This window comes from Rhipicephalus microplus, chromosome 8 (genome assembly GCF_043290135.1).
Source record: "Rhipicephalus microplus isolate Deutch F79 chromosome 8, USDA_Rmic, whole genome shotgun sequence".
Classification (NCBI taxonomy): domain Eukaryota; kingdom Metazoa; phylum Arthropoda; class Arachnida; order Ixodida; family Ixodidae; genus Rhipicephalus; species Rhipicephalus microplus.
The window spans coordinates 32,397,404-32,412,367 of NC_134707.1; the positions used below are offsets into that span (position 1 = coordinate 32,397,404).

A 14,964-nucleotide genomic window follows, 5' to 3' on the forward strand; every position below is an offset into this window, starting at 1 on the left:
ACAAGAGAAGGGAGATTTCCGTAGCGTGGCATAGAACTAGGGACCGCTCACTTCACAGCGTGCAATACAACCGCTATGCCGAGAAACGTTTTTTTTCCTTTTCTAAACGCTGTCAAGCTTGCTAACGGCTGGCGATTTATATACACCATATACCAATGAGGAGCCTCAGAGCTCCTCATCCTCGCCGTGTTTTCATCTTTAGTAGCGAGATGGTGCAACGTCCTCGCATGGGTAGCGTTGGGCGCCTCTCGAGTTGCTTTCGGACTGCTGTTGGGCTGATAAACTCAAACTCATAATTCAGGAGAGCACGAAAGTCATTCCGCAGGCTGCCACGGTCACATGAACGAAATGTGCACGCTGCTCGCATACAATGAAGTGAGAATAGTGACAGTTGTTTGTTCGCGCTCATCCTCTGTAAACTAGTGAGTTTGTTTCGTGTGTCTCTTTTTATGTTTGAGCAGCGTACTTTAGAAGTCGTGCTGAGACAATTCTTCATCTGCGCTCATGATCTGTATGCTCATTTTGTTTAGGCTTTCTGCATGAGGTCAAAACTGTAAACTTGAAGCTGCCTGCCTTTCTTCGCATGATTTGGCAATTTGTTCTGTAGCCTGTAGCATTCATTTCTTTGTCCTAGTGACGAAACAAAGTAAAATCATCACTCAACTACTTCGGTGAACACGCGCTTTACTTTCATATCATAGTCGTTCTTATAAAAACAGATCAGCCATGTTGTTCAGTTTTGAAAAAGTGCCTTGTTTGCTGCACACCAGTCTCAAACATTATAGACTCTATTCTGGTACGTTCAACATACACCCTAAACCTTGGCATCTACAATTACAAAGAGCCTGTATGGTGAAATATTTGAGCTAAAGGAGCTGCTACAGCTGCCTGAACACACTTTTTTTGCAGAACATAGAGGGCATACTGAAAAGAAAGAACCCAGGCCAATCACCACTATATCACCATGGCTCTACTAGAATTGCATACACAACAAAACGATAGGCTCACCGTAGAAATAATCATTTATCTTTTCGTAAAGCAGTAAAACTAAGGAGCTCCACAAAATTATTTTCTTACTCTGCTAATGCAATCAATTTTTTGCTGTATGATGACAAAGAGTAAATATGTTGATGGGATCATTTATGCTCTTAAAATTATGATCTATTTCAAAGCAAGAAAATGACTCTTCAGGAAAAGTCACACTTGTACCACGAGGACGAGGTGACAAATAAGTTAACAACAAATTGTACTACTGCACAAAATAATGCTTGCACCCCACTCCTGTAGCATCAATTTTTCAACAACTGACGAAAGTGCCAACAGGAAACATGACTTCTTCGGTTAGCAAGCCGGCCTTGAAGCTGCCCATCACATCATCGGTAACCGACGGCGTAGCTATCAAGCATAAATATAAACGCCCTCTGCTGATCCTTCCGGAGGTGACAGCAGTCGACAGAGCCCCGTAGGAAAAAGTGGATTGCGATGCTGTCGGTCTTTGCCCTATGAGCCTTTCGCACTGCAAAAGATGGCCGACGTGGTTCCTCTCCGCTAGATTAGGGTTCCGTGGTTGGGCTCACATGATTTTGCCGTAGACCTAGCGTACGAAGCACGGAGTCTTGTTATCAGTGTGAATAGATACAGAACATTGCGGCATCACTAATGGTGACCGCGAAAATTTCCAATGTGTGGCTCTAGAATAAGTCTAGCAATATTATACCTGTACAGACGGTGATATGTATTTTATCCTTTATAATTCTATCTATATTATGACTAGTACTCTGGTTGTATTAACTGAGAAGCAGCTGTTTGACTCACGTGTGTAACGCCATACCTATGTGCGTCTGTACAAACGCACCGCAACGCATTCCCCTTTCTGCAGGTGTTGGAGCGGAGCAAGTAGGTGATGCCGCAGCTACGTGTTGACGTCACGATCCTATCCCATGCTTCCTCCACAGGCGCGCGCTGATGTCGCTTCCTCTCTCACCCGAAGCACATTCAAGGCACACTCGCAGTTGCCAGCTCCCCCATCCACTCGCAACAAAGTTCCCTCTCGCATCACCCTATCGACCACACGCAATGCTCGACCGCACGTCAAGTGGAAACACTCGCTCAGCTCGTTTATCTGCGACGAAACTTCCACAAACCTACCCGCTTCTCGTGTTTTTGCATTTTGTCCCGCCGCGGTGGAATAGTGACTAAGGTACTCGGCTGCTGACCCGCAGGTCACGGGTTCACATCCCGGCTGCGGCGGCTGCATTTGCGATGGAGGCGGAAATGTTGTAGGCCCGTGTGCTTAGATTTCGGTGCACGTTAAAGAAACCCAGGTGGTCGAAATTTCCGGAGTCCTCCACTACAGCATCTCTCATAATCATATTGTGGTTTCGGGACGTAAACCCCACATATCAATATATCTTTGCATTTTGAACAAACGTTCACTCGAGTAAACACTACACCGAGTTTGGCTTCAAACCAGTCTTCCTGCACCTGCTTCGGCGTCCCTTTCAGCCGGATCAACAGCGTGTGCACCACTGCTGCTTCGCATCCCGTCGGGGTTACCTTCGGGAAGATATTCCATAATTTTCCTGATATTCTATGATTTTTCTTAATATTACTTGATAAAACGCACCGGGCATGTTCAGGCAAACATACTGCGCATATGCAGAGTGCTCAAACCACCTTAGATGTGCAACAAAGTGTTTGCATCGAACCAGTAGAAACTTCAACAATAAATAATATTTCAATTTAGGGGTGCACATTGTCATTGTATGCGCAGTAAAATGAGGTGAAAAAAGCATTGCGGACACTTACGCTATTTTGTGGCGCACCGCATCGAGGTTCTCTTTTGAAATATGCGTAAAGAATCCCATGGGCTGGGCACCAAATCTGAGGAAAAGCATGGTGGCAGCGTTAGCATCACAACGTTGTTGAGGTCGTAATCAGGTTGTAGGAATCCATGTACCAATGTGAACAATGTTTTTATGGGCAACGTGCAATACTCTAAAGAGCACCAAAGTACCTCTGCAAATGCAAAGAAAACAAGGGGTTATTCTCTCCAAGCGTTTCGCATTCTCGCTGCACTAGGCAGGACGTTAACATTTCATTTGCCTTATATCAAGATTAAATAAGCTGTCTGGTGGTCTATATAGGAGATATTGTTAATTGCTTCATTGACTCTTTTCCTATGCACTAGCATGGAGGTTCTGCATTGAATTACAGCATTATTTCACGCATTAAGCATATTTCACTTGGTTTTCTGTGTTTGCGACTGGCCAAGCAGAGGTGACATTGTGTGAGGTGACATTGGGTGACTACCCGAGAGCATGAAATTGTGTAATCTGAGCAACTCACCTGAATGAAAGGAAAATGGTGCAATTTCTTATATATAGGACACCAGGATGAAGTAGTTGTAAAGGAAAATATAGCGAGTAAAAGTACCTCTAATTATTTTTACTCGTTAGCCTGTGTGGTCACAGTGTGTCTCCAATAGCTGATAGTATAGTTACAGTGCCCTACAGTTATAGATACAGATGCAACAGTTACAAATATTCGACACTTTCATGATACCCCTTACGGAAATGCCATATATGGCACTTATGTAGCTTATATGTGGCCACATATAAGCATATTTGTCAGCATATGTGGCTTACATTTGCCGTATACGGACGTATATCTGGCATAGTCAGTTCATGTATGGGTTATATACAGCCATATATGACGCAGTTGGCCCATATAGGGAGTCAGGTCCGGCCTTAATAAAGCACGGCCACAACATATATAACATATCAAGAGAATCCTTATATGTGGAAGTGCTCCCTTATATGGGATGACCACGTATATATATAGCAGCATGATCACACACTTTCATGTGGTTTGTAACATATAAAAATTTGTACACAAAGGTGACCTGCTTATTTTCTACATCAAGAAGAGCATTAATGATATGTTGTTTCTGCCATGCAAAAAAAAAACAAAATTTCAAGTCAGCTTTGTGTACGTGATCGTTGCAGCTATTCATGCATTCGTGTAATTTACCTTGTATATTTTTATGGCATTTAGGTTTGAAACAATAGGTTGCAATTAATACCACGTAAGAAATGTACACGAGAGCAGATCTGTTTTACATGGAAGGAATCGTGTCAGGTCACAAAACTTAGAGAAGCTCCCGAACCTCGCTATTAATATAGAGCAATCCTATATAGTATTAAGTAAAAACAAAATGCATACAATTTATATTGTTCTCATTACGCACTGTTTGAAGTAGCATCAAAAAAGGGTAATTCAATGCATTTTGAACTTCCACATTGGTGGACAAATTTGCTGATTAATTCAAGGTTTTTATAGCTATATGGTCCCTTGATATAACAAGATTTCAGTTAATCCTGTTGACCCCTCATCTGCGATTGCTTTCAGCGGCCATTTACCATATTTGCATGCGCAGTGCAATTTTTACGGGCGTATATTCAAAAACAAAAAAGGAACTTACGTGAATGCATCTTAAAGGCACTATTATGATTAAATTCAAGATGGAAGTTGTACTAATTTATTGCAAAAATACGCCTTGCGTTTCCTTTGGCTACGTATAATGTTCTCGGCTGTTCACGAAGTAAATTTATCGAACATTTTATGATTGCACTCATAAACAATTATTTTGTTGTAGTGTTTGCAAGCGTCAAATAAATCTCACGTCATACACAAATACGTTAAGAAAGGTGCAACTGACTCACACATGATACACATTTAATGGACCACGTATTGAAAAGCTGAAGATTTATAGCAACATTTAACGTAGGCTGCCGAATGCACAACACTTCTATTTTGCGTGGGTGTGTCATTACTTGGTCGAGGTCACTAATGCGCACGTGCCATCATCAGGATTAACTTAAACATTGCCTTGAGAATACAATTAGTATGACACATTTTTGCGGGCTGGCGTGAAGCCTAAGCCAAACTTTACATTATGTAAACATCCCCTTGCTGTGAAGGCACGTAATAATTAAAACTGATTCAAACATATCCTTTCAACACCAACACTGTGGTGCATTTACCTATACAATATCTATGCCGGTGCATACCCACCGAACTGCGCAATTGCACCCTCACATATAGAGATTCATGTGTACCCGGACACTAGCATTTTCTTCAATGTGGCCAGATATTTTCGGCCATGTCAGAATGATATGAGTGTATTATTATTATTATTATTATTATTAGTAGTAGTAGTAGTAGTAGTAGTAATAATATTATGATTACTGTTGTTGTTGTATCTCGCTAAACATCCAACGTTTCCATTCCATACGGTGTCGATACTGTGTCGTTATGTAAGGTTTGAGAGATCAGTGATCTTGGTGTTCTTTTTGATATCATGCTGATTTTTTTCTACTTGAAATAAATGTGTTGTCATGCGAAGCCTTCGTTTTCTCCCTGTGGGCAGAATTTCTCCCGAGAATCTGGTTCTCCTACAGCCTTATAAAAATTGTACACCACGATATGTCGTGCTGAACTTGAGTACATATGCATATCTGATCTAGAATGGCTTTGCGAAATCTTGCAGTAACGCCACTGACTGAGCCCAGAAGAAATTCATAAGCGCTTACTCTCATCGTTTCACTAGAATCCTTTCAACACTGCTCGAATATTATCTTTGCCATCACTTAGCGGCCGGCAAAATCGCGCTGAGCTGTTATTTATTTCCTGCTAGTTCAGGGTGAGATATTCTGCCCTTGTCGGTTGTAATAATTTTCAAACTCTGCGTAAGTTATCCATAGAGAATCGACCGTTGCATGTACCTGTCAACTTCTTCGAACACTCTAGTCTTTATAGAATACCGATTCTCTCTAACGCCAACTTTCTTGATTCGTTGTTTTTCATAGTCTACAGTCATATTTTTTTTGTCAGTGAGGGCTCCCCTGTCCTAACGTAGATTTGCACATGCACAGATTCCTCCCTTTTCTGTCTTTCAGGAAGCCGTCCGCATGGTTGTGTTTATTCAGCAATATTTTTCAGTCAAATTTTCTGAATATCTACTTTTTCACTTCTTGTTCCCATTTTGCGTTGATTTCTTTTTGACTGCTTGTTTTGCTTTTTTTATTGATTTGCTTTTCTGTGGACAGTCTGTAATGTATTGTTTTTTATTTTTGCTTTTTTTTGGCGCATGCCAGCACGGAAGACCCTATGGTTGTTCCTAGATACGTTAAAAATGTTTGATTGATCATTGGCAGATTTATTATTATTATAATATTGTTATATTATCATTATTATTATTATTATATTATTGTCATTATTTTTAGTATTATTATTTTTATTATTATTATTATTATTATTATTATTGTTATTATTATTTTACTATTATTATGATAAATGCTTGAGAAACAAGATAATAATTTGGCTGGAACGCAAAGTGGTAGCCATCGTACAGACAGTAGCGATTTCAGATCCACGGACTGCCTGTCTCAAAGGTCCTGCACCTGCAGCTTTCTGGGCCCAAGGGACGAAGTTGAGGTCCATTGTCCCAAAAAATTTGCCTGACTGCACTGCAGCTGTTGGCAAGTTTGCAAGGAGTGCACACAGTAGAAAAATACAAAAAGGGCGCCAGTTGGAGAGGTGGAAAATTCGGATAATGTTGTTCGAAGAAGTGCGCATAGGTGCCGTGCAGCCCAGCCGTGGCCTACAGCCTTCTGTCGTTGCAGCAGGAAAGCGCCGCGGCCCATTTCAAGTAATGAAAAATAAAATAGTTTTTGCGCAAACATTCAGTCGTATGGTAATAATATTGCGTCAATAATTGTTAAAAATTGAAACGTTGTTCGTCAATAAGCTCAGGAAAATTTAGTGCCAGAAAAAGCGCGTAAATCATTGATCTCAAGAGTAATGTATGTTTCATTGTCAAGCCTGCACTGTCTCCATCCGTGCCATCGTTGCTTTTTTGCTCGCCGGAGTCATGGGTGCAGTGCTAATCGAGTTTGTCACTTTTCATTCCTCTTGCTCTTATTTCCTGTTCAACTACTGCTCCAATTTACACAAGATAATCACGCAGCTATCCGGAATCTACTTCACTGTACGTCGTGAAATGGTGGACGGACGTGGAAGTGTTTTTCTGTGCGTGTGCATGTGTACGCCGCTGGATTGGTGATCGTCAATTTTTCGTACAAAAAAAATGGACACCTATGCTTGCAGGCAAGCGTTCCTTCGAAACTCCCAAAAGCAGTACGAATGGAGTTGGTGGCTCTAAGTTGTGAATAGGTTATCAGAATTAAAAGGTATCTGCAAGACAAGACGTTTAAATGTTAAGGTAAGTTCATCATTTTTATTGCCTTCGCGCGTTGTTCATAAATATTAGGATAACTAAAAAAACATAACGTATCGCAATCTGGCTGAGTAACTAACTTCATACTAGTCGTGGTTACGTCATTAGGCTGTTTTGTTTATGCGATACGACAACACTTTCTTTTTTATTGCTTCCAGACAGTGCTCTATTCAATTGAAAACTCTACACCAGGAAATAGGGGTTTAGTGATATTGTACTTATCATGAATATATTGATGAAAATATAATTGTCTTGTATTTCTCTTACTTTAATGCTTGGGGAATTAACAAGGATAAGTGACAGCTTGCGCAATTACAAATAAAAAACAGTTGCATACCTCCAACTCCAAGGGTGTCATGAGATTTGTGAGCCTAGGTTTGAATTCGTCTTGCGTTTGAATTTGTCTTTCTTCGTCTACGTTTTCCTTGCTTTTACAATTACATGTGTTTTGATAACGATACGCAGTGAAAATTTTTTGCTAGTTTGGTTCTTCAAAGTAGGGTGCAATGCTCACGGATTGAAACGAAAAACTTAAGAATAGACCATAATTTTTTCCACCATCTACGATTCGGGTGATATAAGTGTAAGTTTGACTGGAATGTGTAAATCACAGACAACATTATTGTTACTGATGTCGCAACATCGCGTGGTTATCTTGAGGAACTGCACATACCCACATACATAGTTACACAAAATACTTTGATGTAACGTTTTAATTCGTGAGCACTGTAGATAGTTTAGTGCAAGCCGATAAATAAACTGGTCTGATGTATTAGAGCTTGCTACTGTGTGAAAAAACAGGAGGACCATTAAGCTCCGTTTTTCAGTGTTGAACACGATAGCAATATCCTGTTTCTTGTGCGTAATTCAATCGCTCAGTATGTACTTTTTATTGCATGATGCTACTTGAACAATTTTAATAGTGAAATAGTACTGTGTAATTGAGAATGCTGAAAGTGCCTCAATGAAGGTTTCGCACATGGCTGCATTTTGTGTAAAGAGGGGGTAGTATAGTTTAAAGCACGAGCAATTTTATCATATTACAGAGTTGCACCAAAAAAATTGAACTTTAAAAGGAAGACACCTGGACACAGCGCACACTGTAAATGAAACTCTGTTGAAGAAAACAGACATATGTATGCTGCAGTGAGAACGTGTGCGGTGAAAGAAAATGATTAGATGAGCAGACAGATTGTAATAAAGATGCGCTTACAGAAAAGCTACCTCAGCGACATGCAACATAACCGAGAGTTAGGTGAACCATGAATCACCGGCTTTGTTCATGAAATACGCCTCCTCGATTTCCCCCGCTAACGTGTCCCTGAATCTAGTTTTAACTACCGTATCACCAAACAAGGGTGAGCTACCGCTATCTCTTCAATGTGATGATTGGTTAGAGAATGGTTGCCCCTTTAGAGAAGCTTTGTGATCCACAATTAAGTTATTGAATCTTAAATAATACTTCCCGCATGACAGCGCAGTGCCCTACACTACACAATGTCTACACGGGGAAAGAAAGTGATTAGATGTCTGCTGATCTAATCATTTTTCAACCTCACGTGTTCTCGTAACTGCATACATATGTCTGTTTTTTCCAATAAATTTTCAAATGTTAGTGTGCGCTGCGTCCAGGTGTCTTCTTTTTGGACTTTGATTTTTTCGCACACCTCAGTTAAGATGAATTGCCAACTCGCCCAGCAGACCATGCTTCTCAATATTATGTGTGTAAAATGTTTTAGAACTTTATGCACCCACTGCGCAGTCGTGAGTGAATACGTGCAATAAAGTGTGTGCCTTTTGTAATGGTTGGCAGTCTTTAGACCACGAAGTCACGTTGGTAATAACGTGTTGTGATGCCCGATGACAATGCACGCTTGTATCTTGCAATACTGCTGCGATAATAAATGTTGTGCTGTGAAACCTGTATACAGGATGCGTGTGCTTGTTAAGCATAACAGTTATTTTTCTTGCATTTCGAACCAGGGGAAGTTATTCATGCTTTATCTTGAAGCAGATGCATAGCTGGGTGGTAGGGCACTTGTTGCCATGCAAATGGCCTGCATAATTTCGATCATCACTCAAACTCGCAAAACTTATAATATTTGTTTTGTTTGCATTATCTCAATTTTCGGTCGCGGACAAGACGATTTTTCACTCAGAGCCATCGATGCCTACGCCGGAATTTCTGCGGAACGAGCTATTCACCACTGTTACGTTAATGATGCAATACTGGCAGAACGGAAAACGGGTTACAGTTACAAAAGGCATTTTTAGTGTCCCGTTGGCAACAAATATCGCTAAAAGCCTCCGTTCCCATGCGCACACTGACCTATAGACACCAGTTATAGCAGTCACACTATAGGCCGTTCCTAGTCATAATACTTGTACATGACAAGCTTGTGTACCAATCGCTTTTTACCGTACTCCTTAAAGGTTGATTATCATCTCATTTAAGTTATTCAGTGCACACACAGTTCATGCGGTCAACAGCAAGTCAATATTTTGTTTTGACTCAATATGGACACTCCATTGACTCCAGAAAGCTTTAAATAAACACACTGTGGAGAATATCTTTACAAAACTCGAATTGGGTTCTTTTATGCTGTTTAATACTGTCAAGTTGGCATTGATAAAACGAAATATTTACTTGCGCCATACTATGTCTCAGACCGTGTTGAACATAGCTTCAAGATAAGAAAAATCGCATGCAAGACTGACGTATTTCAAAATGATTTTAAATCTGAAGGATTTCTTAGCGAACTTCGGCGACTTTGAGCGTATCTATCTATCTATCTATCTATCTATCTATCTATCTATCTATCTATCTATCTATCTATCTATCTATCTATCTATCTAGCTCTCCAGCCGCTTACGTTCGGGTGCTCTCGTGGTCACCCCCTTAACTTGGTGTGAACCGAAATTAGCATGGGAGGATAAGATGGGTTGGTGAATATGGCGCGCTGATCAAGACCTCAATAAAGTCCCGATCCCGTTACGTAGGCCATCGAACTTGTCCCGCCAGACAGTGGCACATACACAGGGGCGGGTACGTGCCGCTTGTATGCGGGTATGTGCCACAGGTTATTTATATTTAGTATCTACCCAGGAACGACGAGAACACACATGGGCAATTTTAACGTGCGAGCGTTAAAAAATAACCAAAATCCGTAGCGTCAACCAGACGAATGCAAAGAATAAATGTCAGGGTCCCAGCTGGAATCAAACCCAAGCATTCTAAGTGGCGAGGAAGCATTTTACCACAGAGCTACGCCAGGTCTCGGAACTACTTTTCAAAAACGCGTTAATCTTCGTGAAACTTCAATAGTGGTTGCTCTACTGCCTACCCATATTTATAAGCATTGCACATGTGATCGTTTTATACATCCGTCATGTCGGGCTAACTTCCATTGTGGTTAGTTGCCATGCAGCGCCCAGGGCCAGCCTCTTCGTGAGAACAAGCGCTTTATATCAGCTTCTGGTGTTGCTACTACGTAAATATCAGTTGGCATTGTTGCGCAAGTGCAAATAATTGGTTATATAAACATCTAGAACTTTTCAATACTTGTATGTGCGTGCAACGTTTGTATATATATTTAGCGTTATTTGAGGACGTGTCACACTACAAAAAATTGCAACACGGTCACCTTCCCTCTGCATGCTTCTCATAACGTTGATTCCCAGGTAGGTAGTATCTGCCAAATTTTTTTTACCAAAAGAACCAGAGGATAGAACCAACTGCCTTCTATCATTCCCTCTACGATTTCAAATTATTTTGTTTTATTCTATGCTAGAATTAGTGTTTTGCATTTTTGGGTGTTCTACATTTTTTATTTAATATGTATTTGTGTGGCAGATTGTGATTGAGGCGACTTTGATAATTTGTTCAGCTGACTGTATATTTTTTGTATTCTACTTTTTGTAAACGCTCGCCCACTATAATGCCGATCGGCGCTGTGGGTAATTACACAAATGAATAAATAAAGAAGGTCTCAGTAAATAAGCAATAAATTTAAGCACAAAAAATGTCTCTCTTTAGGTAAAGTGGATAAACAGTGACATGTGTCCACCACACAATTTCAATGTGTTGCTAAGTTACATTATAGCAATTATTTGTTGAGAATAACTCGAAATATAATGAGGATAACTTGAACAAGAATGTTGAGGTGATATGTACAGAATTTGTTTCGGAGACGATGGTGACTGCTTGAAGACCTTTCAACAAACACCTGTACTTCTAGCTGAAGAATGATTTGTGCGGCTTTAATGTTTGCCGGCGACCCAAGCTGAACTCATATAGATGAAACATCTGAATTGCTATATATAAAGGTATCCATATAAGACCATGTTTATTCTTATATGGATGCTTCTATACATAGCCATATACACATTTTGGTCATATATGGCCATATATACAGCAACACCCATATATGAGTATATAAGAGATTAGGTGAATTTCATTTCATTCATTTTATTGAGGTTGTTATGCCTACATTTCAAGAAATGCACAACACTGATTAAACCCATAGTCATAGGCTAGTAGGGGGTCTAACGGGACAAAGTATACAAGCAGAATACAATTTGTGTAAAAAAATCAGAACAACAAGAAATGTTGATTTTTCAGAAAACGAACAAAAATACAAGATATCATTGGGATTTAAAGTGACGTAAATGCTTTATAGAATGTACAGAAATGTATATATAACACATTGTCGCACTTTGTTCATAAATAATGAAATAATCAAGAACCGACAAAACATCAAACTATGTGTAAGGCATAGTACATGGTCATTACTATTGATCTACATGTAGCAAATATTTTCGAGTGTGCTCGAGAAAGCCCTAGAATCTTTACTTTGAAGTGGTATGTTGTTCCACATATCAGGTAGTATAGAGCCCATATATGGCTACATCAGGAATTGGGCAGATCAGGTTATATAAGGCCGATTTATGGGGATTTCTTATAAAGCCTTATATGCCCAATTCCTAATGTAGTCACATATGGTGGTTTTTATAAAAGTTTATTATTAGCATTTTCGTAAGGGACAACATCAGAAAAAGCTGCTGAAGTCTGCTCCGCATCCCCAAAATATTTTCCGTCCATGTCTGCTAGGGCAAGCTCAATGAAGTGACCTTTATCGTCGTCGTCCTCTAGCTCCTTCGCGCACCACTTATATAATGTAAAAAAGGAATAATATTTTATTCCGTACAGTCAGCTATTGGAGACACCACACATATTAGTTAGGTGATATGGACAGGTTTCTCGACCTTGATAATATAAATTGGGAGTTGTCACTTGGTTATCACCTGGCACCACTGAGTTATGGTGTCCTATATTTAGGAGATGAAGTTTCTTTTTCCCGCGGGCAATTTTTTAGTGTTACCAAAGACCCACTTTGCAAGTAGTAGCGTAAACTGCTTAGAGAGAAAACAAGAAAATATGACAGCTATCGATGCAATAGCTAGTGCATAAGATATGATCAAATAATAGGTTTCGGTGAGTGTCGTCATTTTCACATTCCGCCGTCTTGCTTTCCGCTTTGCCAAATTCTAAAAAAATTTGATGATAAAAAAAATTAGTGGGCTTGATTTGCGGTTATGTTGGGGATACCTCAGATGCCTCTTTAAACTTCTGAGTTTTGTCATGATAACGAGCAGAATTTCTTCATGACCTTTTTACAGGACACCTGAGCCAAAAAGCCTGGTTAGACAAAAATTAATAAACAGTATTGTAAAACTAATTGAGACAACTCTATTAACAAAACAATAAGTAGAAATTGAGCGCAGGGTGTATAACGCTATGATTGGAGTACTAAACAAATACAATTCTGCAGTTTGGCCTGTTATTGCTCGTTTACATAAATGCAATATTGCATCTCATTTCTAGTGTAATGCTTATTTAAAAAAACGAGCCTACTGTGCAAACTTGTCAAATGTGTCGTAGGCATCATTATTTGTATTAATAGATTGAATCAATATCAAATTAACATACTGTACTTAGTTCTCTTAGTTTTGTGAACTGACGAATTGTTTGCACTTACATGTACAACAATGCTTCCGCTTGTCTCCAGAAAAATATTCCCGTGAAGAAGAAATGTCGCTGGACTATTGCACTTGGGTACTCAGTGCACAACGTTCCGTTTGTTGAAATTACTAAGCGAGAAAAAAAGCAGTTCTTAGTGTTCTCTTTAAATTACTTATATATCTTGATATACAAACATTACATTACACTTACAGCAAAAAGCATTGAATTGTGACTTGATATGTGACTTTTATGCCACTCATCCATAAGTCGTCAAAAGAAACTTGAGATTCTGCTGCAGTGGAAACTGTTTTATGAGTCAGCTGATATTTCATGACGAGAAATGTAAATCGTTGAAACAAAGACCAAGCCAGCCAAGGGGTCTGTTCCACACAAAGAGTGTGAACGAAAGTATGCTCTGTTTGTTGTCATGTAACTGCCTAATATTTATCACAAATAAATCTCAGTTGCAGAAACAGCGCAAAATAACACGTGGCCCTCAATGCAATCGTGATTGGTGACTCAAAAGAAGAAGCTCTTCGGTGATGCTGTTTTGCTTTGCACTTTACATGACGCCCATCGCAGTTAAATTTTTGGGGCGTGTATTTACGCATGCATCTATCCATATATCTAGCCACTTACATCTGGGTACTCTCCTTATCACCCCCTTATTAGTATGAAAGGGTAAGATGATGTGACAGAAATGACGTGCAAGTTAAGGCATTTAAAACGTCACAATATCGTCTCTGTGGTCAAACGCTTTGCGCCCGACAAATACATGTACAAGTGGGTGGGTATGTGCCACTGATATACGGTTAAATGCCACAGGTGACGGAGAGTCTCTACTCTTACGAGAGGCCCCCCGGATTCTTGGGCAGCGTCTTGCGAGGGCCAACGCCGGGAAAGAAGCATCCGGGTATTGGTAAGTCAAAAGGCAGTAAAGGAACCTTTTTTTTTAATTCGAAAGACTGCCCTTTGCCATAACGAACATACAAAACACGTCAGATATTCATCACACATAAATAAACAAGTTACATTCATTCATGAAGTTCAACAAGGATCAGTAGAAATATTCTCTTATCCACTCTTGTAAGTCCGGAGGACAACCGGGATGGTGACTGAGGGACACTTTCAGTGTCTCAGTGGACACTGTAGTGAGGCAGCACTACAGTGAGCATGAGAATGGTGGGTAGTACACAGATTTCTCTCATTTTTGTACTTCTAGCTTAGTGTGTGTTCCTGTGCCTTCGAGCTGTTTTCTCACGAAACAAAACCCCGCCGCGGTGGTCTAGTGGCTAGGGTACTCTGCTGCTGACCCGCAGGGCGCGATCCGTATCCCGGGTGCAGCGGCTGCATTTCCGATGGAGGCGGAAATGTTGCAGGCCCGTGTGCTCAGATTTGGGAGCACGTTAAAGAACCCCAGGTGGTCTAAATTTACGGAGCCCTCCACTACGGCGTCTCTCATAATCATATAGTGGTTTTGGGACGTTAAACCCCACATATCATTCAATCAATCAATCTCACAAAACAAAAACAGCAATCGTTCAGCGATTGCGCTTCACCGCCTGGTTGTTTTAGGCTTGCCATTTCAAATGTGGTCACGGAGATTAAAAGGGTTCCTTTTTTTCTTCAAACCAAAAGCGGA

The 14,964-nt window shown here is 40.2% G+C and overlaps 1 protein-coding gene across 3 annotated transcripts in view; it reads right to left on the reverse strand.

The window, feature by feature from the left end:
- The window catches only part of LOC142768915 (uncharacterized), a 105,009-nt gene that overhangs the window by 53,851 nt on the left and 36,194 nt on the right, over positions 1-14,964 (reverse strand). For all 3 annotated transcript variants that reach the window (XR_012885545.1, XM_075871467.1, XM_075871466.1), the window contains exons 6-7: positions 13,339-13,450; positions 2,809-2,883 (exon numbers count right to left, since the gene is read on the reverse strand). Coding sequence is in view for 2 of the 3 variants with exons in the window: in XM_075871467.1 (XP_075727582.1) it covers positions 2,809-2,883; positions 13,339-13,450 (187 nt within the window). In the remaining variant the exon portion in view is untranslated. The remainder of the gene's footprint in view (positions 1-2,808; positions 2,884-13,338; positions 13,451-14,964) is intronic.